General features: G+C 39.4%; 1 protein-coding gene across 2 annotated transcripts in view; it reads left to right on the forward strand.

Moving 5' to 3' along the window:
* ARHGEF9 (Cdc42 guanine nucleotide exchange factor 9) overlaps positions 1–22,920 on the forward strand; it is a 241,721-nt gene that overhangs the window by 87,967 nt on the left and 130,834 nt on the right. For both annotated transcript variants that reach the window (XM_035004955.1, XM_035005034.1), the window contains exon 2: positions 176–355. In XM_035004955.1, coding sequence (XP_034860846.1) covers positions 176–355 — 180 coding nt within the window. The remainder of the gene's footprint in view (positions 1–175; positions 356–22,920) is intronic.

Genomic DNA, 22,920 nt, shown 5'->3' on the forward strand with positions numbered 1-22,920 from the left:
TTGTTTGTCTTGTGGTCCAGTGGAGCTTGTGCTCCTAGTGCCATCTCCCTCTCCCCAACCCTTCACCACTAGTATGTCAGTTTTTCCATAACTAATAGAGTTCTGTGGGTGGGGTAAGGGACAAGTAAGGTAGCCAGCTGTGTGGACTGAACACATTCTCATTTTGTCTCCTAAGCTGATCACTGGAGATTCCATCGTTAGTGCTGAGGCAGTATGGGATCACGTCACCATGGCCAACCGGGAGTTGGCATTTAAGGCTGGCGACGTCATCAAAGTCTTGGATGCTTCCAACAAGGATTGGTGGTGGGGCCAGATCGACGATGAGGAGGGATGGTTTCCTGCCAGCTTTGTGAGGGTGAGTGTCAGCCTTCACTCTCCTCTCCTCAGCCTTCACTTTCCTCTCTTGTCTCCTTGGCTACCTGCCCCTGGCTTTCCCCTCACCAGCCTTTGTTCTTCTGCTCATTTCTCTCCTGGTGGCTCCTCTCACATATACCCTCCCCCTTTTTGGTCTTTTACCCAGGACATGGGCCTCCTTTAATCTTTCCCCTTCTAATTTTGAGTCTTTTCATTTTTCCCCTTGTTTATTTTACCAATCCCCATATTCTGTCTGCCTCCTGCCTCCTGCCTCCTACCTGTTGTGACTTTGTACAAATCACTTCCCTTTTGGTCTAGATGGTTTTTGAAGACTCTTTTAACTCTATATTGCTGTGAACTTACGTTTCTTACCTCTCTTCTTTCCTGCTTTTATTATTTTCCTTGTTTCCCCTCTTTTGTTCTTTCTTTTTATAGATCCCTCTCTTCCCGTCCCCTCCCTTCCTCACTCCTCTCTGCCTCCTTTGCCTTCTTTCTCTTATTTAGGGAAGTGTGAACAACCCTGTGTGTTGTCTTCAGCTATTAATGTAAGAGTGTGGGCTCCCTACCCTCTCAGGGGCTACAGTTTACTGATTGCAGATTTTACATTGAGTCAGGTGGCTGGGATCTAAGATGTGCTGAGGGTGGGAAGCAGGCAGCTTGATAGTGCTTGTAAGACCTTGGCCCTTTTGACATTGTGCCATGAAGAACCTGGCCGTTAATGAAAGGGCCTCTTGAGAAAGGGCTCCTTAGCAGTTTCTGCTTCCTCTGGGTTACCAATTGGCAAGATGCTATGCGGTAAGAGCTCTGGAGTCCCAGCTCTTGGGAATTATGAGCTAGAATCTCTTCTTTGGTATTTGTGAGCTCTGATTTTCCCCATCCACAAAATGGTGTTGATAATTCTTTTATGCTAGTGGATATCATAATGAATCTGATAATGTACATGGAAACAACTTTGTAGCAGTATAAGTACCCAGGCTACATCAGGATATCTTCTGATCATACTTACCATAGCCTATCACCTTTTGTCGGTTTCTTCTGTAAGATACCTGATGTCAAACAAAAGATGAGAGTGGTTTGGGCTCTTGGAAGATGAAGGGCCTCAAGACTACAATGATAATATTGTGAAGAAGCAGTTTATTTGAAATCAGACAACCTGAAATGCAATTTCAGCTTTACTACCTCCCAACTCCATGGCTTTTGGCAAGACTTAATTCCCTGAACCTTGATTTCCTCATTTGAAAAATAGGGATAACAGACGTTTTATGATGATTAAATGAAATCACATAAGGGAGTAAAGTGTTTAGCGCAGTGCTTGCCACACAGTAGGTACTTGGCAAATGGTAACTTGCTTTATCATCATCATCATCATCATCATCCTCATTATCACCACCACCACCACCTTATTAGCCCCAAAATGTGTATGTATCAAGGCTGGCCTTAATGGTTAAAAGAGGCCTCCTTCCTTGGAGGGCTGTAAACCCAGGAAACACTGTTATCTGGTTGGAATGATTTAGGTGAGGACAGTACTCAGAAGCAGAACCATGCCTTTTGGGATGAGTGTGAGGTCCTATAAAGAAATAGCTTGTGTATCTTCGGCTAACAGATCCTTCTTTAAAGGAAGGACTAAATTGCACCCAGTGTCACCCCAATTCAAAGGTATTTCACTTTCTGTGAAATGTCATTTTAAAAAAATATTTTATTTATTTATTTGACAGAGAGAGAATACAAGCAGGGAAAGCAGCAGAGGGTGGGGGAGAAGCAGGCTCCCGCTGAGCAGGGATCCCAGGACCCTGGGATCATGACCTGAGTCAAAGGTAGACACTTAACCAACTGAGCCACCCAGGTGCCCCAAAATATCATTTTTATAATAAACAGTAAATCAAGGGATGGGGTAAAATGATGGAGCAAGGCAGAATGACTCAGGGAGGCAAAAAGCAAAGCCAGGCTTTAGCTTATTAATGAACTGGCATTTATGCTTCTACATGCAGGGTCAGGAAAAGTGTTCCTCTAAGCACACAGTCCCAGCAGCCACTTGCATGGACTGAAGCTGACCTTTGAGAAGGCTACTGGCTGACTCAGGCATGCATGGTATGGAGTCTAGCCCAGTGGTTTTCAGTCTTGGCTGCATGATGAAATAAATCACTTGGGCAGCTTAAAAAAAATCCATCAAAACTCAGTCTCCGGGCGCCTGGGTGGCTCAGTCGTTAAGCGTCTGCCTTCAGCTCAGGTCATGATCCCAGGGTCCTGGGATCGAGCCCCACATCGGGCTCCCTGCTCCGCGGGAAGCCTGCTTCTCCCTCTCCCACTCCCCCTGCTTGTGTTCCTGCTCTCACTATGTCTCTCTCTGTCAAATAAATAAATAAAATCTTTAAAACAAAACAAAACAAAAAAAACCTCAGTCTCCAAGCTAGTTAAATCACAATCTTTGGTGTTAATAACCACTGGCCTATACCAGCACAGTCCAGTAGAAATATAATGTGAGCCACAAATATAATTTAAATTTTTCTAATAGACACAGTAAAAAAAAAAAAAAAGTAAAAAAAATACAGGTGAAATTAATTTTAATATATTTTTCTTAACCCAATGTATCTAAAATATTATCATATAACACCATATATTATCACTATGAACATTATTAATAATATATTTTTCTAAGTATTTGAAATCTGGAGTGTATTCTATACTGACAGCACATCTTCATTCATATTAGTCACACTTCATGTGTTGATTAGCCACATGTGGCTAGTTGCTACTGTATTAGATAGCGCAAGTCTAGACTGAGGACTGTGATAATAGATCAGGACCGTTAATGACAGGGCCCAAATCATAACTTAGAGATCAAATCCGTCTCCTATACCAATGTTTATTCTTTGAGAAACTAAGATAGCATTGCATGTTGCCTGAAATTGTATTCAGAATGAGCATTTGATCATTGTGAACCTTTGTTTAATAATAGTTGAATGATCTTCACATCTCTACAGGGGAGTACCATAGAACCTTAGGGGCCAGCTGTTGTGGTATCCCCAGTAAAAGGAAATGGAGTCAGGCTGTTGCATGAATGACATGAATATTGTCTCACAGGTAGACTTTTCAACTCTCCTTAATGAGTATTTATGTTTAGGTTTACATTTCTGGTAAAATTCTGTGATACTCAAGGTTTTGAATGATGGAGGTTATGTAGGCTCTTTCCTAGTAGATATTTTTAAAATAAAATCACTATCTCCATTCTTCTACATCGATTTTTGTTGAGGGTAGAATGGTCTTATGGAAATGGTACTAACAATATTAAGAAATAAGAGACCTGAGTTCTAGTCATAGCTCTCCCAACCATTAGGTATATGATCATGGGCTTTTATTTTCTCCATCTCTGAAGCACTCTCTAGAATTTATTTAAGCTCTGACATGTCTAGGTAGGACATTGAGAGGAATCACACTGAACTATTGAATCTTCATTAGTGTTGATGTAGTTGGTAGGTAGATGGGTGGTTTTCTGGGATACTGTACCTTCATGTTATGGGACAATTGCCTGCTTTATCCAGACTCACTGGGAGCTGAGATTCAGTAGCTCCTTAAGAACATCATCCCTAGGTTATTTGGCATATAACATGAAAGTATAGTAGGTGGAAAAACAGTTTCTCCTGAACTCCATACCAACTGGACACCTTTGTAGATCATTGAACCAACCCATTCCCTACCTGGAAGTCCCATTGTTGTGTGAGCTTCTCAGTCCTAGGATGAATAATCAAGGGTGCTTACGGTGGTTCTGTCCAAGCTAGGCCTACCTTTTATTAAGCAGATTAAAATTCAGTGTGGAATCTAAGAAACCCAGATCCTTTTTTCCCCCAAGTTTTTATTTAAATTCCAGCTAGTTAAAATACAGTGCAATATTAGTTTCAGATGTAGAATTTAGTGATTCATCACTTATATACAACACCCAATGATCATCACAAGTGCCCTCCTTAATACCCATCACCTATTTAACCCATCCTCTCACTCACCTCCCCTCCTGTAGCCATCAGTTTGTTCTCTATAGTTAAGAGTCTGTTTCTTGGCTTGCCTCTCTCTTTTTTTACCCCATGTTCATTTATTTCTTAAATTCCACTTATGAATGAAATCATATGTTATTTGTCTTTCTCTGACTGATTTATTTCATGTAGCATAATACTCTCTAGCCCTATCCACATCATTGCAAATGGCTGGATTTCATTCTTTTTCATGGATGGGTAATATTTCATTATACACACACACCACATCCTCTTTTTTTTTTTTTTTTTTTTTTTAGAGAGAGAGAGAGAGCGCATGAGCAGGGGGAGTGGCAGGCAGAGGGAGAGGGAGCAGCAGACACCCCACCAAGCAGGGAGCCTGACAAAGGGCTCAATCTCAGGACCCTGGGATCATGATGTGAGCTGAAGGCAGACACTTAACCGAATGAGCCATGCAGGCACCCTCCCCACATCCTCTTTATCCATTCATCAGTTGATGAACATTTGGGCTCTCTTCATGGTTTGTCTATTATTGATAATGCTGTTATAAACATCAGGATGCATGTATCCCTTTTGATTAGTAATTTTGTATCCTTTGTGTAACTACCTAGTAGTGCATTTGCTGGATTATAGGGTGGTTCTACTATGAACTCTTTGAGGAACCTCCATACTGTTTTCCAGAATGACTGTATCAGTTTGCATTCCTACCAACAATGCAAGGGGATTCCCCTTTCTCCACATCCTTGCCAAAACCTGTGGTTTCCTGTGTTATTAATTTTAGCCATTCTGACAGGTGTGAGGTGCTATCTCATTGTAGTTTTGATGTGCATTTCTCCAACGATCAGTGATATTGAGCACTTTTTCATGTGTCTGTTGGCCATCTGTATGTCTTCTTTGGAAAAATGTCCATCCATGTCTTCTGCTCATTTTTTAACTGGATTATTTGTTTTTTGGGTGTTGAGTTTTATAAGCTCTTTATATATTTTGGATACTAACCCTTTCTCAGATGCCATTTGAAAATGTCTTTTCCCATTCTGTAGGTTGCCTTTTAGTTTTGTTGATTATTTCCTTTGCTATGCAAAAGCTTTTTATTTTGATGAGGTCCCAATAGTTTATTTTTACTTTTGTAAGAAACCCAGATTCTTGCTTCAGTTGTGCTGTTAGATGTGCAGCTTGAGCAGTTTCCTGTACATCTTTGAAACTCAGCTTTCCTCCTTGTAATTTGGGGATAATTGAGTCTTGTGAAAATCCTTTGTAACCTGTGGTATGTTGGTTACCTATAATTAGGAAGTTTGATCCCATTTTGGCTGCTTTACAAGAAATTGCTAGGTATATGTATCTTCTATGCAGTCAAATATCTGCCTCTCCTGTTTTTCAGAATTTTATTTTGTGTATGTGTGTGTTCTCAGATTTTCTCCCTTCTGAACATGGGATAAGGCTTCACAAGAGCACTGCAGGAGTTGATGTACCTTACCAGCAGCTGGTCAGGTTAAGTAAATTACAGCTTGCTGAACATTGGTTCCCATATCTAGCTGTTGACAACTTCAGCTGCTTCCTGGGCTAATTTCCTCCCTGGGAGCTGAAAGCAAGCTGCTGGGATATGATTGTACCAGGAAATTGCAAATCCCACCCCCTACATGCTGACCCCTAACCTCAAATCATTCAGGCTTCTTTTCTTTGTCGCCGTGTAAAAAAGGACTTTGTTTCTGACTCTGGGCCTTGACCTGGGGAGGATATACTCCCCACTTGAAGACAGGATGAGTACAGGACACATGACAACCTGTTATTGGTGGTGGTATGTGAAGTCCGTGTGATAAAACATGGTTTTGGTCAGAAAGTAAAGAGCCCGTTCAGATGTCATCAGCATGTATTTTCCTTGTTTCTTCAAATTCTAGAATTCTCTGGTTTCTGGCCTGGCTTGAGGCAGGGGATGAAAGGATGAGATAATTGGTTCATTATTGTCATTCCTTGCAATTGTACAGATCAGATGTCATAGAACTAAAACTTCTCCTGTTTATAGGGAAGCTTACTGTTTCAGAGTGTTACTTGGCTTTTAATTATGTAGAATCTCTTTAACTGCATTTTGGGAAAGATTTTCACTTGTATGAAATCCTACACTCATAGTAGATTTAGAGATGGACTCATCTTGGTCAATAGTGGCCAACTTAGATGTTTGTAGGGTCTACGCCAGTAACTTACATGAGTAAAGCAATCTGAGACTAGAGTATGCATGGGTCTACATCCAGTTAGAAAATCTATGCCATCTAAAGTGAACAAAAGTGATTTGGATTGTTCTCACTGGTGAGGTAGGGTGTAGGAAGGAGGAAAGTCCAGTGGGCTGAGATCTTCCAGTTTTTTCAAGAAAATCCAGAAATTGGATTATATGTAAAAATCTCCGTATTTTTAAAATGTTGACCAGTGATTGACTTTTTTTTAAAAGAAACACTGTGAAGGACAAATGGAACACATCTGTGGGCTAAGTTGTCTCTCCAGGTCCTAGCTTGTGAACACTGATCAGCCAGACCTCATTGTATAGATTCTGAGGAGACATAAATCCAGAGGATGGAAGTGACTTGCTTACTCATATAGAGAATTAATGACAAAGGCAGCACTTAAACCTAGACCTCCTGAATCTTAAGACAGTTAAAATCTTTTTCTAGTAAGTACAATGTCTAGGCTTCCTCAGGTATGATTTCTATCGTTTTTTTTTTCCTGTGAATGGGCCATAATTTCCTGTTTCTTTTATGCCTTTGTATACCTGGTATGCCTTTCTGAAATTTTTTTTGTGTGTGTTAACACTGGGCATTTTGAACATTATAGTGTGTGGTAACCCTAGAAATCAGATTCTTTACCTTCCCCAGGGTTTGCTATTGTTGGTTGTTGAGGGCTGTTGTTGTCTATTTGTTTAGTGAATTCTCCAAACTTTTTTTTTTTGCCTCAGACTGTATTCCTTGTCATCTGTGGTCACTAAAGTCTCTGTTCTGTTATCTTATTGGTCAGCCTGTGAACTGAGAGAGATTTCTTTAAATACTAAACCAAGAAAAAACAACAAAAAACAGCTAATGTTCTGGCTCTGAGGTGGGGCACTTCTTCAGTACTACTCTGGGCTGCCCATAGCTCTGCCTTAGTTTTCTTTTCCTACTTTGCTGCTTGCATGGAACCCACAGATCCTCCAAAAGTACAAGCCTACAATCCTGTCATGCTTTTTCTGAGCATGCATCTGGTCCAAGGCATGTATCTTGTGCCCCATCTTCCTCAGTATGTACAGTGGCCCTTCCCAGTCCTTATTCTCCCAAGAAATGTCTTGTTCAGTCTCTTCCTTCCTGTGTAGTGTTTGGTCTGTTCTCTGTTCTCCCCTTCTGCCATGTCTAACTCTATGTGATCAGGAGCAATGTATATCTTTAAATTTTTCAATAGAGGCAGTCACAGGCTAGAAAGCCACTTCAGCCCAAGGGGGTGGGGGTACAAAAAAAGGTTAGCCTCTGTGTCTGTCCTTCAGGGTCAAACAGGTGAAAACACATAGCCACAGTTATTTTAAGAACAAGGCAAGGCCATTAGTCTGGCACCAGCAAGTTGCATGAGGAATGTGGACTACCTTCCTTTCAGCTGCTGGGGAAATGGGGATAGTAGACAAATGAGCAAAACTGCCTCTACATTCTCTTACCACATTCTAGCTTTCTCTTTCTACATCAAGAAAAACCCTGGTTCCATTAAGTTTTGGATCAGATTCTAGAATTCTGAAAACATTGGTTCTGTCAGTCTTTCCAGCTAAGGATTGTTCCAGTGGAGGGACTGATTTTTTGTGCATCCTAATCTACAATTTTTAGTGATGTTATGCCCCTCTAGAATCTTAATCCTGTGCTTTCTGGGCTATAGAATAATCAGGAATGGATATACTTGGGCTGCTAACAGGACTGTTAACAATTGAGGACCTACCTCCCATTCCAGGCTAATGGCAACAGTGTTTGCTTTCTTGTGATGAGTTCATTTATGCCAGCCCTTTTTTATCCACTCAAGCTTCAAATGGATATAGGCCTTTGGCCTTAACCATCTATGTAGACAGTCTTGTTTGTGGTCCTAGAGGTGACTCATTACAGGATCTGTGAGTTGAGGCTGACATTTGTAGGAAGGGCCTTTCTCCCTAGATTAGAGAGATTTATCTCCTCCTTAGTAGAACTTCAAATGGCATTATTAGCCCTTATATGCATTCACATAATCCATCTTACTGGCTTCTCACTGCACATGTTTTGGGTGAGATCATCCAGTGTATCCTTTGGCTAATTGGAAGGAGGTTGTTTTTTTGTTTTTTTGTTTTTTTGTTTTTTTTTTTTATGGAGCCATCTTCAGCTCAGAGAAAACCTTAAATCTGGCTGTTGCCTGACCTAGGTGATTTCCAAATTCAAGTCTCTCTTAGAATCCCCCCAATTTAGAGCAACCTTGAAGGTCATATAGTATATCCCATAGCCTCCAGGCAGGACTTATAACCAAATCATCCTGACCTTCTGAGAACTGGTCAGCATCTATCAGGAAAACATGAACTACTTTTCTACTTCCTTGTTTAACGCTGATAACCCTTATGCTGTAGTCTAAACTAATTTCTTGAAACATGTTGCTTTTTTCAGTAGGCAAATTATATTTAAGAACTGGCACCAGTAGAAGACAGTCTGTATTGTTCTTTTGGTGGTGGATCTTTCCTTCTGAGTCCCAGTTGTTGATCCATAAAATGAATCAGTGATTTGATTGGCTACCTGAGTTGAAGGCTGTGATCTGGACCTGAGGCCTGTTTTTCTCTTTGTAGCCAGTCCCTGGTTTCATTTAAAGATTACCATGGGCCGCCCTAGTACAATGTCTAAACTGCCTTGGTGGTTTTGATCACCTGAGGAGAGGAAGACCATGATTGATTGAGTGCTCTTTGGGAAGTATGAAATTTTGGAAAAGAATAATTGTATGTATAGTTTTCTTTTTCATCAATATAGATATCATTATAAGTCAAGGTAAACCTCTTTTTTTCCTCATGGCTTCTCATTGCTAGTACTATTAATATCTCCTTGCCAGTATTTACCAAGCCCTGAACAAAAGTGACTGTCCAGCACTTAGCACAGCTGCCTTTTTGAGCTAGGTAGACAAGGGCTAAAGGTATCTGACATCTTAAAAGGCCTCTTTCTGGGTACTCTGTCCTGCTTATTGGAGGTTCACCAGAGAAACCATACTCAGAAGCCCATGGGTTTCTTTTCTGGTTTTAAGAAGTGAGTCTTCTTTGAAGAACCTTGATTTGGGATGCCTTAGTGTTGAATGAGAGAATTGACATTTTCTACTTTAGTTTAGTTCCCAGAATGGATTTGATTCCTCAAGTTAACACAGGGTACTAATTTCTGGAGGACATGAAGGCTAATTGCAACTCTCTAGGATATGAGACTTAGGGCAGAGGGCTTGGGGGCTCAGTCCTCATATAGACTATTCCTGTTAGAGATCCAGCCATGAGGGAGTCTGACACCTCCTGGTCTAAATACATATAGGTACCATTTCCTTTCAGGGACATATAGGTACCATTGCCATTCAGAATATATGGATAAAGCAAAGTAGACTAGAGCCTTTTTTTTTTTTTAAGATTTTATTTATTTTTTTGACAGAGAGAGACACAGCAAGAGAGGGAACACAAGAGGGGAAGTGGGAGAGGAGAAGCAGGCTTCCCGTGGAGCAGGGAGCCCGATGTGGGGCTTGATCCCAGGACTCTGGGACCATGACCTGAGCCGAAGGCAGAAGCTTAATGACTGAGCCACCCAGGTGCCCCCAAAGTAGACTAGAGCCTTAAGCAAGAAGCCAGATACCACCATTAAGGATGGTACTCCCTGAGCATGGTGGGCTGAACTGATCAATTGAATGTGTGAGTCCTTAAGGGACCTAACTATACTCCCCTTTCCTTGACTAGGATTGGAACTCAGATCCAGGGATACCTGAGTCACAGGCTGACTTTTCCTAAGTCTTTTGCCTTAGAAAAGCCAAGAAGGCAGGCAGATGATGCTAAGAAGACAGGAGAGGCAAATGAATATGGAGCTTTAGGCAGAAACTATGCTAGCTTTTTGAGGTTGAATGGTTATTTTCTATTGGAAATGTGCCATGTGGGCATAACAAAGATCAGTTTGTGTGTGTTGAACAGGGGACATTCTCTGTGGAGGAATAGGGAATGGTGGAGCTCCTGGGGATGGAGAGATAAAACACTGACAGATTATTGTGCAGGAAGAGCACAGTGAAAGTAGTAGGGACACTGGGCTGGGAAGTTAAGAGACCTGATTTGAAGGGCCAGCTCTGCTGCAGATTCTCTGGGGAATGTCAGGCAGGGACCTTTCCTTTTCTCGGCCTCAGTGTCTCAACTGACAATTCAAGGGCTTGGACCAGGTGGTTTCTAAAGGCCCTATCTGCACCAATTTGGGGTTCTTTCATGATTCTAGAGTCAGGATTACCTGTGTTTACTAGTCTGCATCTACTGAGAACAGTACATCAAATTAATTTGATGGAGCTGCCCAGTGGAGCAGGAAGGATTTGGCTCAACACTACAGTTGTTGAGTAGAGGGTGGAGAGACCATTGACACATTAACAGGTAACACCTTATCTCCAGGTGAAGAGGCTGTTTCTGTGAGGCACCAACCAGTTGATACTACCTGGGAAGATGACACAAGGTGGCATGATGAAGCAATTCAGCTCAGAAACTGCCTTCCTGTCCTTTGAGCAGCCAGTCTCTAAGTTAAGAAATAGATTTCTCTTGATCTCTGCCAAAGTTACCCATATCCATTGAGTAGGAAGCTTCCATAGGTGTAAATATCCAGGCCCCAAGCTCACCTCCTTATATATGCCTCTCCCACTGTCTCTCTGAAGCCAGGTTGCTCTTTATTAGGAATCATGACTTTCATTTTGTAATTACAACTTCATTTTAGGTTATAGACCCTTTGACAGTAAGTGAGTATTAACTTTAGCCTATTCAGTCTGAAGTATAAATGATTGATATCAAACTTTTACCTGAGAATGATTTGGAGGGGAGAAGGGACCATGGGAGAAGCAAGGAAAGGAAGTAAGCAAAAAAAAAAAAAGGTGGATGGAAATAAAAAGGTTCACAGAGACACCATGGGAAGAGAGGTCTATAAGCATACACACTTTCCTACCACCTCCATTTCCATGGGGCCAGCTCACTTTCCACATGGACTGTCTCTTAAGGCTCCATGCCCCATAGGAAATACTTCAAATTCTAGAAGACTGGCCTGAGAGTCAAATAGTACTGACTTCACATCTTATATCAGTGCTTGTGAGTGGTGTGATCTTTAACATACTTCTTCATATCTTTGAACCTTTAATTTTTCTCACCTGTAAAATGGGGACAGTGAGCTGTGCTTTTTCTCAAATATTAGACCCTGACATTTGAAAAATATGTCACAGTTTGATATAGTCTTTCCAGACATGGCCATGATTTACCCTCTCTTATACAGAATTCTAAGATTAGCAGAACAGGTCAGAGAGGTGCAAACTCTGGTTATAGATGAATACCAGAGCACAGAGACCAACTTCTCCAGAGATCCAGGTTACTTAGAGTAGTACCTGAAACCCGAGCTTCTTGGGGCTCAAAATCCAATGCTTTCCCCATTCCCCATGACCATTGTGGGGCTCAAAAGACCTACTTGGTGTGAAATGAGGTTAGCAATTCTGAAGTCTATGTCCCCATGAGAGATTAGGCTCACTGTTCCCTTGAAAGAGAAGCTTGAAAGTTGGGTTGGCTTTCTTAAGGGGGAGAGACTGCAAGTAAGGCAAAGGATCAGGTCAGTGTAGAGGACAGACACCCAGCAAAGGAGTGTCACTGGTACTGTCAGGGCCACTAGATCATGATAGTTTGACCCTGGCAGTCCTCTTTTGGTTCCTTCTTGTCCTGCGGTTCTAGTTCCAAGGTGGCAGGGTTATTAACTCTCTCATGATGGCGTATTTCTGCCTTGCCTGAGGCCAAAAGTATCCCTGGCTAAGCCATACAAAAGCAAGGCTTGTCAATAACATTGCCTAGGCTGCTAGTCTCCAGGCCTCTTTATAACTCTGCAAGGGCCAGCCTCTACCTTTCTTGATCCCCTCAGAGAGATCAGGACACACCTTAGATAGCCCCCGGCTATGAAATCTCCAAGTCTACCAAGTTTGGCTTTATATCTACTTCTTATCTTCCCTTCCCATCCTTGGTCTTACCACTCCCCAGTCATTGAGATAACTTGTTTCCCAGGGCAGTGCATCTGGTCAGGTGATCTACTTTCCTATGTGGGTATCAAACTTGGGTGTGGGCTGAGTTGGGACAACAATGTATCAGAACAAAGGGTCAGCACCAAGTCTCTGCCAATCTCAAAGATCTAGAATTCTAATCCCTGGACAGCACTTACTGGTTTAAGTTGGGGTGTCTCCTTAAAGTCCTTGAATTTCCTAACTGACCCCAGAACACTCAAGTCATATGATGCCATTCCAAGGAGCTATATCATGAAGAGACACCTCAGCAAACCATCTTCTTCCCTTTGGTCTTTATTACTTTTCCAAAAGCTTTACTTCTAGACTATACTTGCTCCATTTCTCTCTCTCGTTGTGTTTAATTTTTTATTTGAGAGAGAGAGAGAATCTCAAGCAGACACCATGCTGAGCATGGAGCCTGATGTGGGGCTTGATCTCATGACCCTGGGATTAGGACCTGAGCCAAAATCAAGAGTCAGATGCTTAACCAACTGAGCCACCCAGGCGTCCCTTCTCTTTCTTGATTGGAGGCATATTGGAGACTATTCCCTGCCTGTCTCCTAGCTTCATTTCCAAATACAACCCTTCAGCTCTGGAACAGAAATAACTAGAGATCATAGGTAGATCCATTCAACTTAATTTCTGTTTCCTCACATAAAACATTAGACTGACATGGCTGTTTTTGGATGAGGTATGAAGACATTGAGAGGGAGGCTGGGAGTGGGGTTTTCTATAACAGAATATATAAAGTGGCACTAGGCTCAGTGCTTCCCTCTTGATCCTTCTATAGGAATGGTGCTAGAGAAGGCAAAGCAAAGGCCTCCTGCAAGTGCAGATGATTTCCTGAAAGGTAGAAGGAAGGCCTTTCCTACATCATAAAAGGCCACTTCCCTGTTTCACTTTGATTTTCTTATTTTTGCTGAGAAAATATGCAGCTATACAAGGAGAAATCTATTTGGGCTAGTTGGGGCTCAGAGTTCTTTGTTAAAAAGTAGTTGAAATTAACATTTGGGGGATCTAACTTTTCTGCCTCTCCTTCCCTTCTACCACCAGCACTTCACAACCACCCACCTCACCACCCATCCACTGCCCTCTACCCAGCAGCAGAAGACCTAGAAGGTGAAACTGCCCCTAAACAGATAATAGATACATAAACAAAATAACTGCATCAGCTTTCTTGGCCTTGCTAAATACAAGATAGAAACTAAACAGATAACAGGGACAGGGGTGGGTAATGGGAGAGCAGAGCCCAAGGGAAAAAGGAGGGAATGAATGGGAAGAGGGGGGGAGTTCTCTCCCCTGGAAGGACTTTCATCACTCTTACCATTATTACCATCACTACAAGTATTTAGGGAGCCCCTCCTTACCAGTGTACCCTCCATGGCTTTAGCATGCTCAATTAAAAGCAGTATTTCCTCAGCCTGGAATCCCATCCTCTCATTACTTTTACTAGCTAAACAGATGTCATAATGGAGAAACCTGTTTTGTTATGATAGTTCCTTTCATTATCTAGGGGCTTTCTTTAAACTTTTGTGGATCACTTAACATGTACAATCTCATGAAAGCCTCTCATCACTGGTATTTCTCATCCCCATTGCAGATAGGGGATGAGGGAAATGAGACCTCAAAATGGGACATAACTTACCTAGGGTTATATAGCAGGTTAGACTTGCAGAGCAGAACCAAATCTCTAATTTAGCCCTTCTGATTGTTTAGCTCAGTGTTGTTTCTCTGACTCCTACTAGGTTGCCTACTAGGAGTTTTTGCTGTTTGAAGATGCTTAGAAATAGGCCTTTAAAAAAATAGGATGAATATCACTATAATCTCACTTGTGCTAATAATATATCTTGTGGACCCTTTATTTAGCCTTCAACATTGATACGTTATCAGTATGTTGTTTGTATTCATTCTCTAGGAGTCATTCCCTGTGAATGCCCATGAGCCCTGCTTAGGGAAAGAAATTCTGGCTGAAGTTTGTGTTTGACTGGACTTGAATTGGATCCAAACAAAAGGCTTGGATTGGATTCTTCTTTTTTTTAATTAATTAATTAATTATTTATTTATTTTTATTATGTTATGTTAATCACCATACATCATTAGTTTTTATGTAGTGTTCCATGATTCATTGTTTACGTATAATACCCAGTGCTCCATTCAGTACTTGCCCTCTTTAATACCCATCACCAGGCTAACCCATCCCCCTCACCCCCTCCTCTCTAGAACCCTCAGTTTGTTTCTCAGAGTCCATCATCTCTCATGGTTCGTCTCCCCCTCCGATTCCCCCCACTTAATTTTTCCCTTCCTGATACCTTCTTTTTTTTAAACATATAATGTATTATTTGTTTCAGAGGTACAGGTCTGTGATTCAACAGTCTTTCAAAATTCACAGTGCTCACCATAGCACATATGCACCCCAATGGGGGGGGGGTGTGGATTCTTCTTAAAATGGTCTGTGAGCAATGGTTGTTGACTCATACAGCCAGGGAATTTTAGGGCTTGGGGAGATTTTAAAAGTCATCTGTTGTGGTTCCATACAAATTTTAGGATTGTTTGTTCTAGCTCTGTGAAAAATGCTGGTGGTATTTTGATAGGGATTGCATTAAATGTGTAGATTGCTTTGAGTAGTAGAAACCTTTTAACAATATTTGTTCTTCCAGTTTCCATTTCTTTGTGTCATCTTCAATTTCTTTCATCAATGTTTTATAGATTTCAGGGTACAGGTCTTTCACCTCTTTGGTTAGGTTTATTCCTAGGTATCTTATAGTTTTTGATGCAACTGTGAATGGGATCTATTCCTTGATTACTCTTCCTGCTGCTTCATTATTGGTGTATAGAAATGCAACAGATTTCTGTACATTGATTTTGTATACTGCCACTCTACTAACTTCATGTATTAATTTTAGCAATGTTTTGGTGGAATGTTTTGGGTTTTCTATATAGAACATCATGTCATCTGCAAACAGTTAAAGTTTTACTTCTTCCTTGCTGATTTGGATGCTTTTTATTTCTTTTTGTTTTCTGATTGCTGTGGCTAGGAATTCCAGTGCTACGTTAAATAACAGTGGTGGAAGTGGATATCCCTGTCTTATTCCTGACTGTAGAGGAATAGCTCTCAGTTTTTCCCCATTGGGGATGATATGAGCTGTGGGTTTTTCATATATGGCCTTTATTATGTTGAGATATGTTTCCTCTAACCCTACTTTGCTGAGGGATTTTATCATGAATGGATGTTGTACTTTGTCAGATGCTTTTTCTGCATCTATTAAAATGATCATATGGTTCTTATCCTTTCTTTTATTAATGTGCTATATCACATTGATTGATTTGAAGCACTGATACTGAACTGCCCTTGCAACTCAGGAATAAACCCACTTGATCATGCTGAATGATTTTTTAAAATATATTATTGGATTCAGTTTCTAGTATTTTACTGAGAATTTTTGCATCCTAACAATCCAAAAATTTGTATGAAACAACAAAAGACTGAATAGCCAAAGCAGCCTTTAAAAAGAAAAACAAAGCTGGAGGTACCACAATCCCAGACTTCAAGTTGTATTGCAAAGCTGTAGTAATCAAAACAGTATGGTACTGGCACAAAAATAGATATGTAGATCAATAAAACAGAATAGAAAACCCAGAAATGAACCCACAACTATATGGTCACTGAGTTAATCTTTGACAAAATAGGAATGAATGTCCAAAGGGAAAAAGTCTCTTCAACAAATGGTGTTGGGAAAACTGGACAGCAACATGCAAAAGATAGAAACTGGACCACTTTCTTATACCATACACAAAAATGAATTCAAAATGGGTTAAAAACCTAAATATGAGACATGAAACCATAAAAGTCCTAGAGGAGAATACAGACAGGAACCTCTTTGACATCACCCAGAGCAACTTCTTTCTACGTATGTATCCTGAGACAAGGGAAACAAAAGCAAAAATAGACCATTGGGATTTCATCAAAATAAAAAGTTTCTGTGCAGCAAAGGAAACAATCAACAAAACTAAAAGGCAACCTACAGAATGGGAGAAGATATTTGTCAATGATCTATTTTTTTAAAATTAAGTAATTAATTTTTAAAATTTAAATTCTAGTTAGTTGACATACAATTCAATATTGGTTTCAGGAGTAGAGTTCAGTGGTTCATCATTTACATATAACACCCAGTGTTCATCATAACAAATGCCCTCCTTAATACCCATCACCCATCTATTCCATACCCCACCCATCAACCCCCAGTTTGTTCTCTATAGTTGAGTCTCTCATGATTTGCTTCCCTCTCTCTCTTTTTCCCCCTTGCATATGTTCATTCATTTTGTTTCTTAAATTCCACTTATGAGTGAAATCATACGGTATTTGTCTTTCTCTGATTGACTTATTTTGCTTAGTATAATATACTCTAGCTCCATCCATGTTGTTGCAAATGGCAAGATTTCATTCTTTTTGATGGCTGAGTGATATATATACATATACCACATCTTTTTTTTTAAGATTTTATTTATTTGACAGAGAGAGAAAGAACATAAGCAGGGGGAGCAGCAGGCAGAGGGAGAGGGAAAAGTAGACTCCCCGCCAAACAGGAAGCCCAATGTGGGATTTGATCCCAGGACCAGGATAGCATGACCCGAGCGGAAGGTAGATGTTTAATGGACTGAGCCACCCATGCACCCCTGTACCACATCTTCTTTATCCATTCATCAGTTGATGGGCATATGGGCTCTTTCCATAGTTTGGCTATTGTTGAAAATGCTGCTATAAACATCAGGGTGCATTTACCCCTTCAAATGTGTATGTTTATATCCTATGGGTAAATACCTAGTAATGCAAATGTTGGATCATAGGGTAATTCTATTTTTAGCTTTTTGAGGAACCACCACACTGTTCTCCAGAGTGACTGACCCAGCTTGCATTCCCACCAGCAGTGCAAGAGGGTTCCCCTTTCTCCACATCCTCACCAACACCTGTTTTCTCTTGTGTTATTGATAAACCACTCTGATAGGTATGAAGTAATATCTCATTGTAGTATTGATTTCCATTTCCCTGATTATCAGTGATGTTGAGCACCTTCTCATGTGTCTGTTGGCCATCTGGATGTTTTCTTTGGAAAAATGTCTAATCATGTCTTTTGCCCATATCTTAACTGGATTATGCAAATGACATGTCTGACAAAGGGTTAGTGTCAAAAATCTATAAAGAACTTATAGGGGCACCTGGGTGGCTCAGTCGTTAAGCGTCTGCCTTCGGCTCAGGTCATGATCCCAGGGTCCTGGGATCGAGCCCCACATGGGGCTCCCTGCTCAGCGGGAAGCCTGTTTCTCCTTCTCCCGCTCCCCTGCTTATGTTCCCTCTCTCGCTGTCTCTCTCTTTCTGTCAAATAAATAAATAAAATTTAAGAAAAGAACTTATAAAACTCAAAACTCAAAACAACTTTATTCTGTCCCTCAGCATCTACTTCCTGCTACTCCAACATGTATGTGGCTAGACAAGCCATTTGACTAGTAAAAGCTTCTGTTCCCTTATTCAGTCACTTCTATGAGGAAAAGGGCTACCAGGCTTACAAAACTAATAGAAATGGTATTGCAACTAATGAGTCTGCTGAATATGCAATTGAACGTTTTACTGCTGCTCTGGCTTCTACCAACAGTCATAATGTTACTGGGGCTATATATCAGAGAAGGTGGGGCTTTGTACTTCCATATCTTGATAGCTTAACTAGAAGCCTTCTCTTTCTTTTAGCCCATAAAAAATGCAAATAAAGGAAATGCAAATAAAATGAACTTTTAAAGGTCTTGGCAGTCAATTAGTATGTACACATCTACACATGTTGTCTGCTGCCGCCTGCCCCCCTGCCAAGAACACAATACCCTGCACACAATATTTGTGAAGTAAATCCTGGGTAATTTGATTTAATTTGACCCCAGTATTATTTTTGTGGCTATTTGACTAATATAAACCTAAATTGTATCAAGGTCTAAGCAGGCAAGTGGTCCATAAAAACCAGTTAAAGGGAGAAGACTTAGTTGTAATATGGGGCATAGTTTGTTTCAGAGGCATCTAGTGTGTTTTTTTTTTTTGTAACAATTATACTATCAAATATAGATTTGAATAGATACTTGGATATATACATATTGAATATGTATACCATTGAAAGTATTTGGTTTAAATATTTCCTTAATTTGACTTGAAATTTTTTTCAACATTTAAAAAATAATTTATTTTTGACAAATAAAATTGTATTTAAGGTGTACAATGTGATGTTTTGGTATATGTATACATTTTGAAATTATTATCACAATCAAACTATTTAACATATCAATCACTTCCTATAGTTAACTATTATTATTACTTTTTATGGTGAGAACACTTGAGTTCTATTCTCAGCACATTTCAAGTATACAATACAATATTATTACATATAGTCAACATGCTATACATTAGATCTCCAGAATTTATTCATCTTATAACTAAAAGTACCCTTTGATAAATATCTCCCCTTTTCCCTGGTAGCCATCATTCTTTCTGTTACTATGAGTTTGACTTTTTTTTAGATTCCATGTATAAATATCTTCCAGGTTTAGCCATGTTGTTGCAAATGACTGTATTTCCTTTTTTTTTTTTTAAATACTGAATATTTCATTGTATATATATACTACATTTTCTTTCTTTTTTTTTTTAAGATTTTATTTATTTATTTGAGAGAGAGACAGCAAGAGAGGGAACACAAGCAGGGGGAGTGGGAGAGGGAGAAGCAGGCTTCCCGCTGAGCAGGGAGCCCGATGCGGGGCTCAATCCCAGGACCCTGGGATCATGACCTGAGCCGAAGGCAGACGCTTAATGACTGAGCCACCCAGGCGCCCCTATACTACATTTTCTTTATCCATTTATCTATTGACTTTTATGTTGTTTCCCGTCTCTTGACTACTGTGAATAAAGCTGTAGTGAACATGGGAGTATAGAATTCTCTTTGAAATAGTGATTTTATCCTTTGGTTATGTACCCAGAAGTGGAATTGCTGGATCATATAATAGTTCTACTTTTAATTTTTTGAGATACCTCCAAACTGTTTTTCCATAATGAGTGTACCAATTTACATTCCTACTCATAGTTCACAAGGGTTCACTTTTCTCCACACCCTAACACTTGTTATCTTTTGACTTTTTGATTAGCTATCCTAACATGTATGAGGTGATATCTCATTATCGTTTTGATTTTCATTGTTGTTAGAAAAGATACTTGATATGATTTCAATCTTCTTGAATTGATTAAGACTTTGTTTATGGCCCAACAACACATGGTCTATCCTGGAAAGTGTTCCGTGAGCACTTAAGGAGAATGTGTATTCTGTTGCTGTTGGATGGAATCTTCTGTGTATGTCTGTTAGATATATCTGGTCTAAAGTGTAGTTTAGGTCCAATGTTTCCTTATTGATTTTCTCTTGGATGATCTATAAATTGTTGAAAGTGGAATACTGAAGTCCCCTACTGTTACTGTATTGCTATTTTTCCCTTCAGATCTGTTAATATTTGCTTTATATATTTAGGTGCTCCAATGTTGGGTGCTCATGTATTTAGTATTGTTATTCCTCTTGATGTATTGACCCCTTTATGATTATATGATTACCTTCTTTGTCTCTTATTATAGTTTTTGACTTCTAATCATTCTTTTTCTGATATAGGTATAGCTACCTCTACTCTCTTTTGGTTTCCATTTTCATGGAATATCTTTTTCCATTACTTTACTTTCAGCCTGTATGTATCCTTTTCTTCTTTTACTTTTTAAATTCAAGTATAATTAACATACAGTGTTATATTAGTTTCAGGTATACAATATAATGATGCAAAAATTCTATATATTTATTAGTGTTATATCAAGATAAGTGTATTCTTGGGGAACCTGGGTGGCTCAGTCCAACTCTTGATTAAGTGTCCAACTCTTGATTTTGGCTCAGGTCATGATCTCGAGGTCCTGAGATCAAGCTTAAGATTGTCTCTTTCCCTCTGCCCCTCCCCCACCCCTGCTTTCACACATGCATGTGTACATATATGCATGCTCTCCTCTCTCAAAAAAAATAGATAAGTGTATTCTTAATCTCTGTTATCAGATAACACACCCACCTCCCCTTGGGCAATCACCAGTTCATTCTGTGTGTTCAAGAGTTATTTTTGTCTTTTTCTTTTCTTTTCTTTGTTTGTTCATTTGTATTGTTTCTTAAATTCCTGAATAGACATGTTTCCAAAGAAGACATACTGATGGCCAACAGACACATGAAAAGATGTTCTACATCTCTAATCATCAGGGAAATGCAAAGTAAAATCACAGTGAGATGTCACTTTACACCTGTCAGAATGCCTAAAGTCAACAACACAAGAAATAACAAGTGTTGGCAAGGATGTGGAAATCCTTGTACAGTGTTGGTGGGAGTGCAAATTGGTGCAGCCATTGTGGAAAACAGTATGGAGGTTCTTAAAAAATTAAAAATGGAATTATCATATGGCCCAATAATTCCACTACTTCATATTTACCCAAAGAAAATGAAAACACTAATTCACAAAGATATGTGAACTGCTCTGTTTATTACAGCATTATTTACAATAGCCAAGTGCTCGCTTCAGCAGCACATATACAATAGCCAAAATATGGAGGCAACCCAGGTGTCCATGGTTAGATAAATGGATAAAGAAGATATATACATATACAATGGAATATTACTCAGACATAAAAAATAATGAAATCTTGCTATTTGTAACAGCATGAATGGACTTAGAGGGTAATAATGCTAAGTGAAATAAGTCAGTCAGAGGAAGACAAAAACCATATGATTTCACTCATGTAGAATTTAAGAAGCCTAAAGCTGAAGTCAGTCTCATAGGCAGCATATAGTTGAGTCTTATATTTTATCCAGTTACTCTGTGTCTTTTGATTAGAGATTTTAATCAGTTTCCACTTAAAGTAACTATTGGTAAATAAGTACTTGTGATTGCCATTTTGTTCATTGTTTTCTGGGTGTTTTATTGACTCTTTCTTTCTTTCTTCTTCTATTGATCTCTTCCTTTATGATTTGATGATTTCCCATACAGGTATGCTTTGATTCCTTTTTATCTTTTTTGTATCTACTATAGGTTTCTGTTCTATTGTTACCATGAGGCTAACACAAAACATCTTAAGAGTTTTTAACAGTCTACTTTAAGCTGATAACAACTTAAGTTTGTCCAAATACAAAAGCTCAATGCTTTTACCCTCCACACGTTTTATGTTTTTGATGCCATTACTTACATCTTTTCTTTTTTTAAGCTTTATTTAAATTCCAGTTAATTAACATACAGTGTAATATTAGTTCAGGTGTACAATATAGTGATTCAAAACTTCCTTACATCTTTTTTATATTGTGTATCCATTAACAAAATATTGTAGCTATAGTTATTTATAATTTGTCATTTAGTCTTTATACTAGAATTGATTTATATACCACCATATTACAGTATTAGAGTATTCTTAGTTTGACTATGTATTTACTTTTACCAGTGAGTTTTATACTTTGATACAGTTTGGGGTTACTAGTCAGCATCCTTTTTTTCAGATTGAAGAATTCCCTTTAACATTTCTTGTAATTACGACAGTTCTAGTGGTGGTGAACTTCAGCTTTTATTTATCTGGGAATGTCTTTATCTCTCTTTCAATTGTTTTTGATGGCTTTGCTGGGTAAAGTATTTTTAGTTGACAGTATTTTTCTTTCAGTAATTTGAATAAAGCATCCCACTTTCCTGGTCTGCAAGGTTTCTGCTGAGAAATCCACTGATAGCCTTATGGGGGTTCTTTTGTATGTAATAAGCTCCTTTTCTTTAGTGCTTTCAAGATTCTCTCTTTGCCTTTGATTTTTGACATTTTAAAAAAAGATTTTATTTATTTATTTGAAACAGAGAGAGTGTGAGCATCAGTGGGAGGAGGGGCAAAGGGAGAGGGACAAGCAGACTCCCCACTCAGCAGGGAGCATGATGTGGGGCTTGATCCCAGGACCCTGAGATGATGACCTGAGCTGAAGGCAGATGCTTTAATGATTGAGCCATCCATGTAGCCATGATTTTTTCTATTTTTGTTATAATATTTCTCAGTGAAGTGTTTGGATTGAACCTGATTGGGAAACTTTGAGCTTCACGTACCTGGATGTCCATATTGTTCCCAAGATTTGGGAAGTTTTCAGGCATGGTTTCTTTCTTTTTTAAAAAAATTTATTGTTATGTTAATCCCCATACATTACATCATTAGTTTTAGATGTAGTGTTCCATGATTCATTGTTTGTGCATAACACCCAATGCTCCAAGCAGAATGTGCCCTCTT

This window comes from Mirounga leonina, unplaced genomic scaffold (assembly GCF_011800145.1).
Source record: "Mirounga leonina isolate KUSES-001 unplaced genomic scaffold, KU_Mleo_1.0 Mir_101097, whole genome shotgun sequence".
In the NCBI taxonomy this organism is placed as follows: domain Eukaryota; kingdom Metazoa; phylum Chordata; class Mammalia; order Carnivora; family Phocidae; genus Mirounga; species Mirounga leonina.